The sequence below is a fragment of the Petromyzon marinus genome, chromosome 46 (genome assembly GCF_048934315.1).
Source record: "Petromyzon marinus isolate PM22_M1 ecotype Great Lakes invasive population chromosome 46, UKy_Petmar_22M1.pri1.0, whole genome shotgun sequence".
Lineage (NCBI taxonomy): Eukaryota > Metazoa > Chordata > Hyperoartia > Petromyzontiformes > Petromyzontidae > Petromyzon > Petromyzon marinus.
This window is the reverse complement of record NC_133712.1, coordinates 15254774-15273201: the sequence shown is the minus strand read 5'-3', so window position 1 is coordinate 15273201 and position 18428 is coordinate 15254774. Positions and strand designations below refer to the sequence as shown.

Below are 18428 nucleotides of genomic sequence, written 5' to 3'. Positions count from 1 at the left end.
GCCAGGCCTCTGGTGCGAGTTAGACATTTTATTTGCAAAGAAACCAGGAGAAAAAAACATTGCGTGAAATTATTTCACTCCAATTGAGTGTAATTGTTTATTAAATTATTTACATATTTTGCCGATCACTGCTGTATGAAGGCCTCCCCCCCAAACACCACGTTGCAGGTCAGCGTGGGCTGGCAAAAAAGGTGGCCAGGATGGCTCAGACATTACTCACCAAAAAGTCAAGTTTATGCGTTTAAAACTGTTGTACAAGTGTGAGCTTCCATCGACAGACTTGTTATCAGGGGCGCCATGGTGGCAAGATATTAACTACGTCGCCTGGTATACAGGATAAGTTGGGATCGATCCTGGCCCTGACGCCTGCTGCATATTTGGAGTTTGCGCGTCTCTCTCGCCGTGGTCGCGTGCGTTTTTCTCGGGGGCCCTCCGGTTTTTCCCTCCACATTTAGAAACGACATCACGCGTTCATACGATGATAAGCCACTTCGTTGAGCTGTCATTTGCGAAAGCCAGGTCGCTTCTGAAAAAGAACTACGTTGCTCAGCGGGCCTTACCTGGTAAAATAAAAATAGTTTTAGTTTAGTTAGTTTAGACAGACTCAAACACGAATGTAAAAGCAAGCTCCACAACCAACCCTGCGCGTGTTATGTATGTTGAACTTCTTTAGCATCGTGCATAGCCGACCACGGTAATCGGAGGTGCGGGGCTCCACATGCACAGCAGGGCCCCACACACCCCCCACCACCACCACCCTCTCTGTGTGCGGTGCGTGACAACGGCACGCTCGCAATAGGTGCACGCACCTGGCACGTTCTGCCGACTGGAGTCGGCATCGCCCCCGTTGCTGCTCGATGACGACCCTGGGGAGTTGTTGTTCTCCACCCCGCCCAGAAGAGGGCCCAAGTGGTTGACCGATACCTGCTCAATGAACGAAGTGCCATACTTGCGAAAGTACCACCACTCAAATATCTGTGGGATAACGCCGGGGGGGGGGGGGGGAGTAAGAAAGTCAAAGACAATAGAACTCAGAATATTGAGTTTGCTACTTTTGCTGGCGTATATATATGCGATATGTGTAGTTTATCTATGAGACCGTTGCTTTTCCAGCATCAAAATGATGAAAAATATAAGAATAGGTCTTATCCCTTTCTGGCAAGATGTTCAAACACCAAACACCTTTTGCTAGGCATCAAGTCTGCACTAACCACACGGACTTGTGGCAAAACATGCAAACATTCTCTGATAATATAGGAGCTCAACCCGTGTTATAAATGCTCTGACACTTGCATTGTCTTTTCACTGTTCGTCTTTTGGCGTTCTCTGGTCTGACACTGGTCAGACAAGGCCATAAAAAGAAGGCTGTCTCTGGTGTAGGCCAATCAGTTTCGGAGACAATGCTTGTATTATTAGAGCGTGCTTGTTTGCATGTTTTGCCACAAGTACTGTGTGCGGTTAATGCAGACTTGATACCCTGCAAAAGGCATCCGTTTGGTGTTGGAATATCTTAACACCTGTTTTATTGCAAGAAAGGGTAAAGCAGCCTATTCTCACATCTTTACGCGTAGTATGTTTCATGCAGTACGTAGGTTAAATTAACATGTTATTACTAAAGACTTAGGCATGTTTACCCAGGAAATCCTCACCGAGTCTCAATACCCTTTTTTCCGGAGAGAAGCGTGCGTGGAGAGAGGAACACGTGCATCGCGGAACACGCTCAGTCTAAAGGCGTCAAGGTGACCGATGAGAAAAGTAAGTGGGGGCTTGGCTGGTGCTCGAGACTCATAACAGAGTCAGAGCTAAAGGAGGAAAAACTTGGCCAAGAGGGCAAGAGCACAACGCTCAATCCCCCCGCCAAGTCTCTGTCCACCCAGCAGTATGGCGCCACGGTGGCTATGAGATGTTAACTACCTCACCTGGCATGCAGGAGGTTGTGGGTTCCATCCCGACCCTGACGATGCCTGTACATTTGGAGTTTGCATGCACACGCCGTGGTCGCGTGGATTTTTTCTGGGTCCTCTGGTTTTTTCCCTCCACACATTAAAGTATTTGGCTGCTATAAAATTCCACGTGATGAGCCAACTTCGCCGAGCTATCATTTGTGGCCAGGTCACCTCTGAAAAAGACCTACATAGCTCAGTGGGCCTTACCTGGTATAATAAAAATATATTCTTTTCCCGTAAATTCAGATACCGTCTTGAGCCGATCGCTAGGTCACGCGTGGTGTACGTCAGCCGCATTCAACGTCTGGACATCGTGGAGGAGTAAGCTAAGTTCGATTTAGTGGAGGCCCTTTCACCGATCGTGGCGTGAGCGAGCAATTCCAGGGCTGCACATTTCACCTTTTACAGTCAGTGTACTCGTTGAGGTGCATGGGAGATGTGTGTTATGAGGGGGGGGGGGGAGGAAGTTACTCACCAGGATGAGGCCTGATATTAACGAGGATGTGCCTGTCAGAGCCACGTAGAACTTGGGAGTCAGCGTATTGAGGAACATGGCCACTGCAGCACACACAGAAGTAAGAAGACACGTCAGAAACACGGCCGCCACCATCGGCAGCGCCACCACCGCCATAATCACAATTCATGATTCGTTGCTGACCAATAGTTTGCGCAAAGCAGAACAACAACAGCCCAATGCCGAATATGGGTAGCATAAAACGACAGTAAAGTAGCCTGTCGAGAGCTTAGCTTGATGAAATTAAAGCGGTTGTATATCAATATAATTTATTATAATTGTTATATTATTTACCACAATAGGACGCCGCTACCGGCGGAATCACCTCCATTCCAGCGGACTCAAAGAGGGAATTTGGCCTACTCTTTCACACTGACTCGACGTGATGGAAGAGATGGGCGTGCCCACATTTTAACCCACCACACGTGACTTGCCGATTGACCAACTGCTGCGGTCGTACTTATTTATACCGCTGGGTGGACAGAGGCGGGGGGGTGAAGGGTGGGATTTGATATCTGCACCGTTGTTTCCAACTGCCATGCCTGGAGATGGAATCGAACCGGCAACCCTTTGGCTTGCGAGTGCAGCGCGCTCACCATTTACACCAGGGCAGCTTGAAGTTGGCAACAACAACAAAAATTCCAATTCCCCATCCTATCTCGACCCTAACCCTGCCCTTTGGTTGCCTATTCTGAGGTCACATGGAGAATACGTACAATGCATTCGAATGTCAGACTTGAAGTTGAGCACGCAGTGAATTCCCACAGGCGATACGTACAGAACCACAACATTGCACAATGGGAGAGTGGAGAGTTTTACAATGTTACGCATCTCAGTCATAACCAATAATTCGCTCCTTTCAAATTGCCACAAGTCCTCTTCCCCCCCCTAATGTGTGCGGATACTAATGACTTTATTGTGTGTAGGGTGTGTAGGCATATATACCTACACACCCTACAAATAGGGTGTGTTGCAATGTGGCTACCCCCCCCCCCCCGAACAAACTGGACAGACTGATGCCTGCGTGCAAGCTGGCACCCGAGTCACGTTAGAGACTACTGCGGCGATTCCGGCCAGCGCGGAACATCCCCGACTTCCGTCATGAGTGAGCGGAACCCAGGTGATCCCTGGCGATTCACCACTGCCTCCGCTGTCGTGTTGCATGTATGTACGTATGTTGGAACTTCTTTCGCACCGTACGTAGCCAACCGTGATAATTTATAATCGGAGGTGCGGGGGAAGGACAACAAACTAAACACAAAAAGCAGTTCTAAAGAAATTACTTTCAAATCTAGATTTAAATGTGCATATCTCTAGTGGCTTCCTAACATCGGAAGGAAGAGCGTTCCATACGGCCGCACCATTATTATCTCTCGCCCATTTATATCTCACATGTTCCATAACAAATTAAAGTCCTTTGACAGTTTGAACACTTGGTATTATTATTCTTGGTTCTTTCGGTAAAGTCACGTAGAAGGGAAACAACAAAAAGGTTTTCACACCTGATGATGATTGCTTGTGTTGCAGTCGAAACGTCGTGAAAATTTTATTGTTTTTTATTTTTATTATTTTATTGTTTCCCTTCTACGTGACTTTACTGAAAGAACCAAGAATATGAATCCCTGCAGTCACGAAAGCTTTAAATAAAAAAAACTTGGTATTATTGTTATGTGTATGTGTGTATGTTGAACTTATTTCGCACCGTACGTCGCCAACCTTGCTAACACTGGCCTACAGCCAAAATTCTTCCGAAAAAAATATAATCAGAGGTGCGGGGGAAGGGCAACAATCTAAACGCTAAAAGCAGTTCTGAAGAAATGAGTTTTCAATCAAGATTATTTAAAAGTGCATAGCTCCAGTGACTTCCTAATATCGTAAATAAGAACGTTCCAGAAGCGCGATGCTGCGACTGCCTTTGTTCTTTGCACTTGCGCGCATTGCGGCTCTTGAAATTCCTTTGACCGAATTCAAAACAAATAATCTCTACTTGTTATTTCGGTTGCCGACCACCTGGCCCATGAGAGACACCGGACACCGCCTGCCAGGCCAGAGGCGGCCGTGATCCGGGTCCCACCGTGGCAACGAGGTGAACTCGTACGGAGCCTCTAAACCAGTGGTTCTTAATCTGGGTTCGATCGAACCCCAGGGGTTCGGTGAGTCGATCTCAGGGGTTCGGCAGAGCCCCCGCCACGGAGGTCCGGACATACTTGAATTATTGTGTAAATTTGTGATGACACACGGCCCGCTTGGCCATCACTGGCTGCAGATGATCATGCTACACTGCTTGGCCAATCAGCGCTGCGGGTAATTTAGTGCGTACTCAGTAGTCAACGTGTGACTGTTGTTGTCGTACGTCGTGTGATTTCTTTAATATTTTATCCATACTAACTATGTCGGGCAAAAGAAGAAAGTGGTCGGACGAATATGTACAACATGGATTCTCATGTATCACGGAACGTGATGGGAGTGAGCGTCCTATCTGCATGATTTGCAACGCCAAGTTGAGCAACTCTAGTCTTGCACCGGCAAAACTAAAGGAACACTTCTTGAAGCTGCATGGAGACGGGGAATACAAGAACACAACACTTGCTGAATTCAGGGTGAAGAGAGCCAGATTCGATGAAAGGGCCACTCTGCCTGCTCTTGGATTTGTACCTGTTAACAAACCGATCCTGACAGCATCGTACGAAGTTGCTTACCTGATCGCAAAGCAGGGCAAGCCACACACCATTGGTGAAACACTTGTGAAACCAGCTGCATTAAAGATGGCGAATCTGATACTCGGAACAGCGGCCGAAGGTAAATTATCCCAAATTCCCCTTTCAAATGACACCGTCAGTGACAGAATAGAAGACATGAGTAAAGACATCTTGGCTCAAGTAGTCGCGGATCTGATTTCAAGCCCGGCAAAATTCAGCCTTCAACTCGACGAAACCACAGACGTTTCTGATCTAAGCCAGCTTGCTGTTTTTGTACGCTATGTGAAAGACGACATGATAAAAGAAGAGTTTTTATTTTGTAAGCCTCTTACAACAACAACGAAGGCAGCCGATGTGAAGAAGCTTGTGGATGACTTCTTCAGGGACAACAATCTTTCATGGGATATGGTTTCTGCAGTTTGTACGGACGGAGCTCCAGTTATGCTGGGAAGAAAGTCTGGTTTTGGTGCGCTAGTAAAGGCCGATGCACCACACATCATTGTGACGCATTGTATTCTGCACAGGCATGCGTTGGCAACAAAAACCTTACCTCCAAAAATGGCAGAAGTATTAAAAACTGTGGTGGAATGTGTGAACTATGTGCGAAAAAGTGCTCTGAGGCACCGCATCTTCAGTGAGCTGTGTAAAGAAATGGGCTCTGAATTTGAGGTACTTCTGCTCCATTCTAATATTCGGTGGTTATCCCGGGGACAGGTGCTGAATCGTGTTTTTGCCATGCGTGTGGAATTAGCCCTGTTTTTGCAAGAGCACCAACACTGCCATGCAGATTGCTTCAAAAATCCTGAGTTCATTCTCATTTTAGCGTACATGGCTGATATATTCGCAGCTCTCAATCATCTCAATCAGCAGATGCAGGGTGGTGGAGTCAATATCATGGAAGCGGAAGAACACCTGAAGGCTTTTCAAAAAAAGCTACCGTTATGGAAACGACGAACAGAGAACAATAACTTCGCAAACTTCCCGCTTCTGGACGACTGTGCAAGTAAGATCGAAGATGTGTCTGGAATCCGAGATATTTCTGTATCCACGGAACTGAAGCAAACAATTGCCACGCACTTAGATGAGCTTGCAAAGTCTCTCGACGGATATTTCCCTACAAGAGAGTCATATCCAGCATAGGTGAGACAGCCGTTCACGTTTGCTGTTGAAACAGCAGATGTCAATGATGAATTCCTCGACGAAATCATTGAAATTCAGCAGAGCCAGGTTCAACAGCAACTCTTCAAAACAACAACGCTCTCAACGTTTTGGTGTCGACAAATGAACAAGTATCCAGTTATTGCTAAGAAAGCCCTGGATTTTTTATACCATTTGTTACAACATATCTTTGTGAGCAATCCTTTTCGAGTATGCTGGACATAAAAACGAAGAAAAGGAACAGACTTTGCTGTGAAAATGACATGAGAGTGGCACTTGCCAAGGTGAAGCCACGCATATCTGAACTGATCTCTCAAAGGCAACAGCAGAAGTCACATTGATTTCCAGGTATGTAATTTGTTGTGAGTTTATGCATTGTGTTGGTTTTATTCTTTGAACAAGGTAATGTTCATGCACGGCTCATTTTGTGTACCAGTAAAAAACATATCTATGTCTTGAATTTGAAAAAAAATCACATTTTATTTTTCACTAAAGAGGGGTTCGGTGAATGCGCATATGAAACTGGTGGGGTTCGGTACCTCCAACAAGGTTAAGAACCACTGCTCTAAACTCAACTTTTTTTTTTACCAGGTAAGGCCCACTGAGCTATATAGCTCTTTTTCAGAAGCGACCTGGCCACAAAGGAAGTGGCTTATCAATTGGAAATTTATCGCAGCCAAATTCTCTAAACTCACGATTCTGAATGTCCAGGGAAAAATCAGAGGACCTGGAGAAAATTCCACACAACGACAGGGGGAGAGAGAACAGGCAAACTCCAAATATACAGCAGCAGGCGTCAGGGTCGGGATCGAACCCACGACCTCCTGTATACCAGGCGAGGCAGTTGACATCTCGCCACCGCGGCGCCCGGGGCATCACCCGTGGTGGAAGCCACATGGCCCCGGTGGGATCAAAACGCCCCTAGCCCGGGCTAACGGCCTGCCGAGCAGAGTTCGGGCAAGCCGAGTGAGGAGCTGCCAGATAATCTCTTTATTTAGCAGCTTTGAATTTCCACGTGATAAGCCGCTTCGTTGAGCTATCATTTGTGACATCCAGGTCGCTTCGGAAAAACATAACTAACAGCTCAGTGGGCTTTATAGACTCAAAATAAAAATCGCTTAGTTTCATTTTTTGTGATTTGTTTACCTTTCCTAAAATATGCACTCCAATCGTTTTTTGTATTGTTTTTGTTGTTGTAACTTGCTGGGCAACCCCTAATGGACATCTGTGAAAAGGTGCTTGAAAGCGCCATCAGATTTCTCCAAGATTAATAAAGATTATGATTTTCATGTTTCTACAAAGAGAGAAAGAAAGTCTAAGCATCATATCATCAAATCTTGGAGGATTATGCTTATTGTGAAAATGCGTGCATCTCCGTGTCTTTCTTTGGTAGTGTAGCGGCTAAGGCGCTTCGCTACGAACCCGGAGGCCCGAGTTCAATTCCCGCTTTCGGCCAACACCAGTGACGATTATCTGAACCGGTCCTGGGCCTCCCCGGGGTAGTCTCAGCCTCAAATGAGTACCCGGTGCAATGTGTAAACATCGGCACTCGGCAAAAAAAGGCGGTCGGACGTGGGGCTTGGGCCACCCACCCCCTGGTGTGTCGTGCCGGCCTTCATATGTGCTCGCTAACAGCACTTGCCCAAACAGTCTGCTAAGGCTCCACGGCGGCGGTTCTTTCATCTTGTGTGTAAGGAAGATCGGTCCTGGAAGGAGCAGAGTTTGCTCCGACGCTGTGGCTAAGACATTATGGCCGATGCTCTCGATTCACAGCCACATGTTCACCGACGGCTGCCCCACGTGAGTATCACAATCACCGACAGCTTCAAACATTACCAGCACGCGCAGGAGACCAAAGCCTCCCTCACTCTGTATATGGGCCTGTCATAGGCTAATAGACTAATGGTCACCACAGTGACAAATGTAAAAGATCACGTTAAATTCGCCGCAGCAATGCATTGCACTTGTAAATGAAATGCTTCATCAATACAAACTCAATACAAGTAACCGGATTAAGCAGAAAACAATATAAATTGATGTACTGTACATTACACCAAATGGAAAGGTTACCGGTCATTGCCGAGTGTTACGAATTAGTAATTTTATAACACTAAATTAAAGGAATTTCCATAACCGAACAAATTTAAACTAAACATAAAATTATCTAATCATTATTAATTTCAAAGCTTATGTTTTTCAGTGTTACTTTTTAAAACTCTGTAAGCAGCGGATTTCATAGTAATTTCCTTGCCTTTATATATTGCGTACTAGTCCACGGCGCGACTGTTTTAACCTTCATGAGCAAATGATTCATATATAAACTAACACAACAATTTGCTTTAACTCTCCATAACAAAGGTTTTATTGGGTTAGATCGCGTAAATATAAATGCGTCTTTAACCCACCACCACCACCCGACACAGTCAAGTAGTAGGTAGTAAATGTTGGTAAATTAGTCAATGTTGTGGATTTACTCTCCAACACACCGGTGTGCTGTACTGGTAACGAATTGCCACGTTCTGTTTACGTGACAAATCTTACTAATTGGCTATGTCGGGTGGTGGGGGGGTTCAACGACACATTTATATATTTACGCCATCTAACCCAAGAACCTCTATTATGCATATTGGTCGCGAAAGCCTACGTGTTAAACCAATTAGTAATGTTTGTCACTTAAACAAAACGTGCCAATTAGTTACTAGTTCGGCGCACCGGTGCGTTGGAGAGTAAACCCGCTGCAAAATGTACCATTTGAGCACTGTGACGTTTCGCCGGTGATCACGACAACGGGGCTTCATCAGGCGATCTGCCAGAATAGTGAAGCAGTCCTCCAGTTCCCGGTCTTAATTCCGGCGCGTACAAGGCAAGAGCTAAATGTGAGGCCAATGTGAATAAAGGCACAGTGAAACGAGTAGGCCAATAAATAAGCGGGCAGTAAAAAAACCATGCCGTATAATTCACTCCGATAGCCCCCATTAAAGTATGGATAGTTATCCTCAACCTGCATTCACGGACGACGACAAGAGAGTTGATTCCGCATGCTCGGGTGGAGTCAATTAGAAATGTGGTGAGACATCTATTTATTGATGACATTCATTCTTGCACTCGTGATACGCGGGCATCCGCTTGTATCTGTGAGAAACACATTATTTTGATTGGTATGTTGAAATCAATTCACATGACCCCTGTGACTACCAGAAGCACGACATTCACTACACTGGTAAAAACAACATTCCCCCGGGCGGTTCTCAACGAGTGGGTCCCCTTGACCCTTAAAGGAAGGCCACGGGGGTCATAGGTAAAGGAGGAAACGTTAAGTCCACGCCAAAAGACCAGCAAAACTATCCCTCTCTCCCCTCCGTTAACTTCCCCGCAAGTACGCGTGTACGGTGTACGGTATCTGTTCCTCTATAAACGTGGTGGAAGTTTACGCATTCCTGCACGACACCACGTTACGGGGGGAAAAAAAATCGCGTTGCGATAAATAATGTAGAGGGTAAAGCACGGTCCGCGAAAACACGTGAGATGCTTAACGCAGGCCGAACAAACACTGAGGCGCCGTGGGTAACGTCTAGAAGCATCCAGCGGCATCCCGCCCTGCATGATGCTACGCCGAGGTAGCCGTCGCAACCGCTTGCTCGCGCGACGCAGTTCTGTTCACTCGATCACGTTACGTCCAATTCGCATCCACGTGATAAAAATAAACTTTCCCCCAAATGCATTTGTCGCGTTGTTATCTAATTCGTGTTATTAAAACAACACGCGGCGTTATAGAAGAACAGCCTGCATGGAGAACTTATTTCGCCCCGTACGTAGCCAACCGTGCTGACGCAAACACCACATCTCTCACTGGGGCTTCACGCCGAGACACACACACACTGCACCGCACCTCCGATTCACCCGCAACTCCGATACACACACACTGCACCGCACCTCCAAAACACACACACTGCACCACACCTCCGATTCACCCACACCTCCGACATACACACACACTGCACCACACCTCCGATTCACCCACACCTCCGACATACACACACACACACTGCACCGCATCTCCTACTCACCCACACCTCCGACACACACACACTGCACCGCATCTCCGATTCACCCACACCTCCGACACACACTGCACCACACCTCCGACACACACTGCACCACACCTCCGACACACACACACTGCACCTACTCACCCACACCTCCGACACACACACTGCACCGCACCTCCGACACACACACAAAATGCACCTACTCACCCACACCTCCGACACACACACTGCACCGCACCTCCGATTCGCCCGCACCTTCGACGCACACACGCACTGCACCGCACCTCTGACACACACACACTGCACCTCCGATTCACCCGCACCTCCAAAAAGCACGGTTGGCTACGTATGGTGCGAAAGAAGTTCAACATACACTTACATACTTTGCGATGTCTCGCCCAGGGCTCTGCTGTTTCCCAACGGCAACGTAACCCTTCGCAAATTCCGAGAGCCGACGCTTCAATGTGACTCACACCCGCAGCCTGCAATGCTTAGGTCTGGCCCCAAACAACACAAGATCAGACCCCTGTGCTTCTGCAACAACGCGGCACAAGACAGCCGCAGATGTCCCGCGCAGGCTCCCGATGCAGAGGACTCTCTAACATGTTAAATATGTTGAGTGCTTGGCCTCATATCTCTCACCGAGATAGCAGGTGAAGTTAAAACAAATGCGTGATTTTAACACGTAGGCTTTCGTGACAGGTATTATCGATAAGAGGTTTTTTTGGGTTAGATCGCGTAGATATAAATTAATCGCCTGATGATGCTAAGTTGTAACTCCTGGCGAAACGTCGTAGCCGAATTGTAAGTGTTGTGGGTTTACTCTCCAACACACCGGTGTGCTGTACTGCTAACGAATTGGCACGTTCTGTTTGCGTGACACACCTTACTAATTGGCTGTGTCGGGTGGTGACGGGTTTAACGACACATATTTATGCGATCCAACCCAAAAAACCTCTATTATGGATAATACATATTTATGATGACGATTGATGTTACTACTGATGATCATGCTGAATTGTAAATGGTGAGGGTTTACTCTTCAACACACCGGTGTGCTGTACTAGCAACCCATTGGTATGTTTTGTTTACGTGACAAACCTTACTTTTTGGCTGTGTCGAGTGGTGACGGGTTTACGCGATCTAACCCAAAAAAATCTCTATAATGTAAAATGCGTTATTCTCAGCAATGTCTTTTTTATAATTATTAGAAGGGGGGTATTGCCTACATGTATATAACGGGCACAGCGTGTGTGAGAGATGTAGGCAATTCAAACAATTCCCCCGAGTGGTGAGGCTCGGGCTGTGACGCACACACACACACACAAACCACGCTGTGTGCGCGCGTCACAGTGCAAAGCCTCACCGCCAGGAACTCACCCAGGAGACTCGGTGCTCCTGGATGCCCGCGCAGCGCCTTGCGCAACGAATCATGAAATGCCGCAAGGACACAATCTGCCTCCTTTACGTCCGTCCCTCCACGTTCAAATATATCTGCGCGTATTCTAACGGAAGCAGCTCGGCATGCATGCGTACGGTTGGTTCCCGCGTGACGCCGCCCCGTTGTTTTTCGTGGCGTGAATTGGTTACAACGCGATGGATGTATTTTTTTTTTTATAACGCGATCGGGCGAATGGGACTACGTCGCAGCGCGAGTAGGAATAAGCGGTCGTAACACGCAAAGGCGGGATGCGCTGATGGCTGCTTCCAGATGCTACTCACGCGCCTCAGTCGTTGTTCTGCCTGTGTACGCATCTCATGATGTTATCGCGGACTGTGCTTTGCCCCCGATGTTATAGATAATTTATTATAACGCGATTTTTCCACAACGCGGTGTTCATCAGGAACCCAATTGCCATCAGCTGCATGGGGGGGTTTCTGCATCTTCGCTTAGCGAAGATGCAGGTCCAAATCAGCATCGCGCTTGCCTGGAAATATCGTTTCTGCAGATCCAAGCAAAGCTTTTGCCCCAAAATTATCGCGCGACAGCGGGGATTATTTTCAACACCCGACGATGGTACGGTAGTTATCTGAAGAGATACATCGTCGTACAAAATTGCCAAATTCCGCTCGCTTTTCCACATTCCGGTTGTGCTAATGAATCCAAAGCGATTGCCACGTTTGCCCAAGCGACAACTTAATTTGATCGGCCCTGTGGGGTGGTTAGAGGGTTACCGTTGAACGCCGACATTAAACCAACACGACGATTGGATCCCGAAACACATTTTCGAAATGTAATATTTGTCACAAAAGACTGCATCTGGAAGTAAAAACGATACTCGATGGGCCAACAAGATGTACACTCCCCTGGGAACTTGACCCAACGACGGTAACCTAGAACATCGGGAAGCTTTCTCACAATGGACAAGAGACTTCATCTGTCGGCGCATTGGACCGCCTCACCCCCCCCCCCCCCCTTGTTGCCTTCACGGAATCTACAGCGAGGGAAAAAAGTATTTGATCCCCTGCTGATTTTGTACGTTTGCCCACTGACAAAGAAATGATCAGTCTATAATATTAATGGTAGGTTTATTTGAACAGTGAGAAAAAGAATAACAACAAAAAAAATCCAGAAAAACGCATGTCAAAAATGTTATACATTTATTTGCATTTTAATGAGGAAAATAAGTATTGACCCCCTCTCAGAGAGATTTCTGGCTCCCAGGTGTCTTTTATACAGGTAACGAGCTGAGATTAGGAGCACACTCTTAAAGGGAGTGCTCCTAATCTCAGCTTGTTACCTGTATAAAAGACACCTGTCCACAGAAGCAATCAATCAATCAGATTCCAAACTCTCCACCATGGCCAAGACCAAAGAGCTCTTCAAGGATGTCAGGGACAAGATTGTAGACCTACACAGGGCTGGAATGGGCTACAAGACCATTGCCAAGCAGCTTGGTGAGAAGGTGACAACAGTTGGTGTGATTATTCGCAAATGGAAGAAACACAAAAGAATGGTCAATCTCATGAGAATAGGTTTTACCCTTTTAACTGGCACAAAAAAACTGACACCTTTATTCAACGTCTTTTGGCGTCTTCTGGTCCAACACCAATGGAGACTAGGCTCTAAGAAAAGCTGTCTCGGGTGTGGACCAATCAAATTCAAGGACAGTGCATATTATTATCAGAGTTGTCTTTTTTGTTTGCATTTTGACTGCTTGTGTTGTGGTTATTGCAAACATGATGTCTTGAATAAAGGTGTCAGTTTTTTTTGTGCCAGTTAAAAGGGTAAAACCTATTCTTATATCTTGTTTCTGGCAAAGGAGGTCTCATAATGGTCAATCTCCCTCGGCCTGAGGCTCCATGCAAGATCTCACCTCGTGGAGTTGCAATGATCATGAGAACGGTGAAGAATCAGCCCAAAACTACACGGGAGGATCTTGTCAATGATCCCAAGGCAGCTGGGACCAGTCACCAAGAAAACAATTGGTAATACACTACGCCGTGAAGGACTGAAATCCTGCAGCGCCAGCAAAGGTCCCCCTGCTCAAGAAAGCACAAATACATGCCCGTCTGAAGTTTGCCAATGAACATCTGAATGATTCAGAGGACAACTGGGTGAAAGTGTTGTGGTCAGATGAGACCAAAATGGAGCTCTTTGGCATCAACTCAACTCGCCGTGTTTGGAGGAGGAGGAATGCTGCCTATGACCCCAAGAACACCATCCCCACCGTCAAAACATGGAGGTGGAAACATTATGCTTTGGGGGGTGTTTTTCTGCTAAGGGGACAGGACAACTTCATCGCATCAAAGGGACGATGGACGGGGCCATGTACCGTTAAATCTTGGGTGAGAACCTCCTTCCCTCAGCTAGGGCATTGAAAATGGGTCGTGGATGGGTATTCCAGCATGACAATGACCCAAAACACACGGCCAAGGCAATAAAGGAGTGGCTCAAGAAGAAGCACATTAAGGTCCTGGAGTGGCCTAGCCAGTCTCCAGACCTTAATCCCATAGAAAATCTGTGGAGGGAGCTGAAGGTTCGAGTTGCCAAACGTCAGCCTCGAAACCTTAATGACTTGGAGAAGATCTGCAAAGAGGAGTGGGACAAAATCCCTCCTGAGATGTGTGCAAACCTGGTGGCCAACTACAAGAAACGTCTGACCTCTGTGATTGCCAACAAGGGTTTTGCCACCAAGTACTAAGTCATGTTTTGCAGAGGGGTCAAATACTTATTTCCCTCATTTCAATGCAAATCAATTTATTACATTTTTGACATGCGTTTTTCTGGATTTTGTTGTTGTTATTCTGTCTCTCACTGTTCAAATAAACCTACCATTAAAATTATTGACTGATCATTTCTTTGTCAGAGGGCAAACGTACAAAATCAGCAGGGGATCAAATACCTTTTTTTTCCCTCACTGTACACCGGCAAAATAATATATATTCGAATTATGTTATGCTACATAATGCCTCAAATTCCCACACTCTTTGAGGATGGCTTCCAGCCACCAAATCACGTCGTCAGATAAAAAAAGAATACTCTTTGGTTCAATTCGGTAAAGTCACGTAGGTAAAAAATCAAATAAAACAAAAAAATCACGACGTTTCGGCCACAACACAAGTGGCCTTCATCAGGTTAAGGTACTGTCACGAGGACAACGTTGAAATGAAGAAAGTCAAACCAGGATGCGTCCTTTAAGCTGTGTGGGAGGAAACAAAACGCTCTGACAAAAGGAATTAGCATAAAATGCTCAGAGCACCTAAACGGGGGAGGGGAGTTTACAAATGTACAAATGATGGTGTGAGAGGTAATGACCGTACACCAACATAACGGACCGGCACGGGGGGGGGGGGGGGGGGTGTTTACAAACGTTGTTTTGAAGGAAAATAAGCTGCTGTGAAAGTTTGGTATATCAGTACTTAGATAAATATACTGTACCATTGAAAATTAGTTGAATGTTTGGTATGATTTAGAACATTTTTCCAATGATTGCTTAATATTAAACCATCTTCTCGGTTTAATATTCGACTGAACAAAAGTGCCAAGGTTGCAGCTTTACTGGAAAATACCGCTCTTTAAAGCCAAGATGCCAATTAATTAAAAAAAACGTGTTTAAAATATATATAAATTTGGTGAATACTTTCACTTATTTTATATCCACAGAGGCGCATACGAGCTCAGAGGGACAGCGGACTCAGCTAAAAACAACAGACTCTTTCCGATAGATTTTAGAAGATTTATTTTCTGTCATTATAACTGTTCCTCTCAAACAAATTAGCATGTTTGTCAGCACCCGGCGCATGCTCATCCCAGTCGGTCGCTGCGTGCCATTGGTGGAATACCTGCATTGCTGTTACGGGGGCCTACCACCGGTCTCTTTAAATGGAAATCACTGTCGACTTCCCACCGGAGTGGGCCCACTTCATCAAGTCGTGGCGTAGATTACAGCCACGCTTGCCATTTACCAACGTCTCCGCTCATACGACTGCGACTGGGAGGGCCGCTGCTGTCGTATCAAACGAGCTGCGCGCCGGCTATTTTAACGACAGAACGTACAGACGCATGTGTTGATTACATCACCGGGATGTGGGTAAGAGAATTAGACCCTGGAACGGTGCTCCAGACAGCGCGCAAGGTATTGTCGCCGTTTCGATAACGCCTAAATACCTTTGCAGATGCACCGCTGCTGTGCTGCACTGTCAGCGCATCTGTAAGCAAATATCATCTTCATAAGAGGTTGTGTTAGATCGCGTAAATATAAATGTGTCGCTAAACCCATAACCACCGGACACCGCCAATTCGTAAGGTTTGTAACGTTAACAAAACATGCCAATTCGTTACCAGTACAGCACACCAGTGTCTTGGGAGAGTAAACCCACAACATTTACAATTTGAGTACGTTTCGCCAGTTATTACAACTAGCATTGTCATTTAATCATCATGTAATCACTGGCGAAACGTTGTACTCGAATTGTAAATGTTGTAGGTTTACAATACAACACACCGGGTGTGTGCTGTACTAGTCACGAACTGGTACGTTTTGTTAACGTGACAAACCTTACTAATTGGCTGTGTCGGGTGGCAGGGGTTTTAACGACACATTTATATGTACGCGATACAACCCCCCAAAAAAACCCCTCTATTATGGATAATATTGGTCGTGAAAACCTATGTGTTAAACTTCATAAACCTGATTTTATTAAACATGAATTGCATGACAAACACCAAAATATATCATATTCTTGGGTCTTTCGGTAAAGTCACGAAGATAGGTTCAAAGAAAATGACAAAAAACTACGATATCGTGAGTAACAAATTAGGTACGATAGGTTATGAACAAATTGCAGCCGAGAGAGCCGTGGGCCTGGCCGTCAACCGCGGGACCGAAAGTATCGGCGACAATGCCGAGGTGCTACCGTACATTAGCTTGGTAACGCCACGGTGTGCGGTGCGACCACTATTACGATGGGCAGCCACGGAGGCGGGGGAGCTGCCCTCACTCCGACGCACGCCCTCGTACAAGCCCTACCGCCATTCACAGCACCACACTGCCCCACTGTCCCTCTGAGATTGGTGTTGGCTTCATTGCACGCAAAGTGCTTGCCACGAATGAACCGCAATACCTTGCTAATCTCGTCAAGCAGCGTAAAAATCATCACGCAAAAAATCCGGTCATGCTCGCAGCGGTGGATTTTTGGCTGGGCGTTGAACAAAGACGGCCACCGGCATCGCGCGCTTTCAGGCGCGCTTCTGCGGCCTTCTGGAACGCTCTTCCTTCCCAGGGGCGGAGCCAGGATTTTCAGCCCGGGGTGACATTCAACAAATTTTAATTTCAAGAATGATTGAATGAGAAATCGGCTATACCCCACGCCATCGGTTGGCGACACACTCTGACAATGCAGTTGCACGGAGTCCGCCAGACCGAGTGTCGTACACTTATACAGCAGAATGTTTCAGATTTTCGATTTTTTATTTTTTTTCGGGGGTGACAATTGTCTACCCTGTCACCCCCCTGTCTCCGCCCCTGCTCCTTCAGATATTAAGAAGCGACTGGAGCTATGCACCCTTTAATAATACTGTAGATTGAAAACTCATTTCTTTAGAACCGATTTTTGTGTTTAGTTTGTTGTTCTTCCCCCACATCTCCGATTAGCACGGTTGCCTACGCATGGTGCGAAAGAAGCTCAACATACATACGTGTTTGAACCTTTACCGATTCAGACATCACAAACCCACACGGGCCATCGTGGGTAAAGTAAAGTAAAACAATACCACACGGTCAACACAGTTCCGGCCGCCTGCTATTGAGCACTGAATCTGTAAATTGTTATTCGAATGCTCCAAAACAGCACCGAATGAGCATTTACAATCAAAGGTAGATGAAGGCCTCCCTGTGGAGTCCAGAGATCCCAAACGAGAACATGAATTCACGTCGGTATAAAAAGGAGCCTGTCAGCGGAGTACCACATCTTTGCATGCAATGTAAGCCGACGTGGAAGATTGGCCTGTGTCACTCACAGCACGCCTACCCAAACGAGGCCACAACGCACTCATAATAATGAATAACAATTCAGGACATTCGCTATTCGTGCCGTTCTTAAAACGCGCACGGCTTATCACGAGGGCTCTGTTTCACAGACACGGTCTGCGGTAGTTTTGACACCAGGGGGCGAGTTTTAGCCACGTGCAATCCCCAATTGAGCAATTCGCAGATCTTTCAAATCTGTCAAAATCTGGGCCATGACCGCTATCTCACAATGGCCTAATCTTTTTGAATTACGTCACGGCATCTTTGAGCATCCACTGTGAAGCCGACCGAGCATGTTTTTAAGGTTAACGCACACCGTAGCAGTGTTCATCGGGGGAGGCGTGCCAGATTTGAACCGCGGAAACCTTCGCAAACGAGCGGCGGCACGGCGGTCACCCGCCGTGCCGCATCCCCGAGCCGGGCAGCGCCGTCACAGCCTCCGTCAGAACCACGGCGCGCACTACTCTCGTTTCTAGAACCACCGGCTAGGCAAACAAAAAAAAACACTTGAGAATGCACCCCCAACAGTGAGACAACGCACACACTGGGTGCGAGCACGAACGCGCGCCCACCGGCACCGTTAACAGTTG

The 18428-nt window shown here is 46.7% G+C and overlaps 1 protein-coding gene across 12 annotated transcripts in view; it reads right to left on the bottom strand.

Moving 5' to 3' along the window:
- Window positions 1-18428, bottom strand: part of ST7 (suppression of tumorigenicity 7) — a 117225-nt gene that overhangs the window by 76610 nt on the left and 22187 nt on the right. For all 12 annotated transcript variants that reach the window (XM_076074254.1, XM_076074248.1, XM_076074252.1 and 9 more), the window contains exons 2-3: window positions 2422-2504; window positions 810-975 (exon numbers count right to left, since the gene is read on the bottom strand). In XM_076074254.1, the coding sequence (XP_075930369.1) occupies window positions 810-975; window positions 2422-2504 (249 nt within the window). The remainder of the gene's footprint in view (window positions 1-809; window positions 976-2421; window positions 2505-18428) is intronic.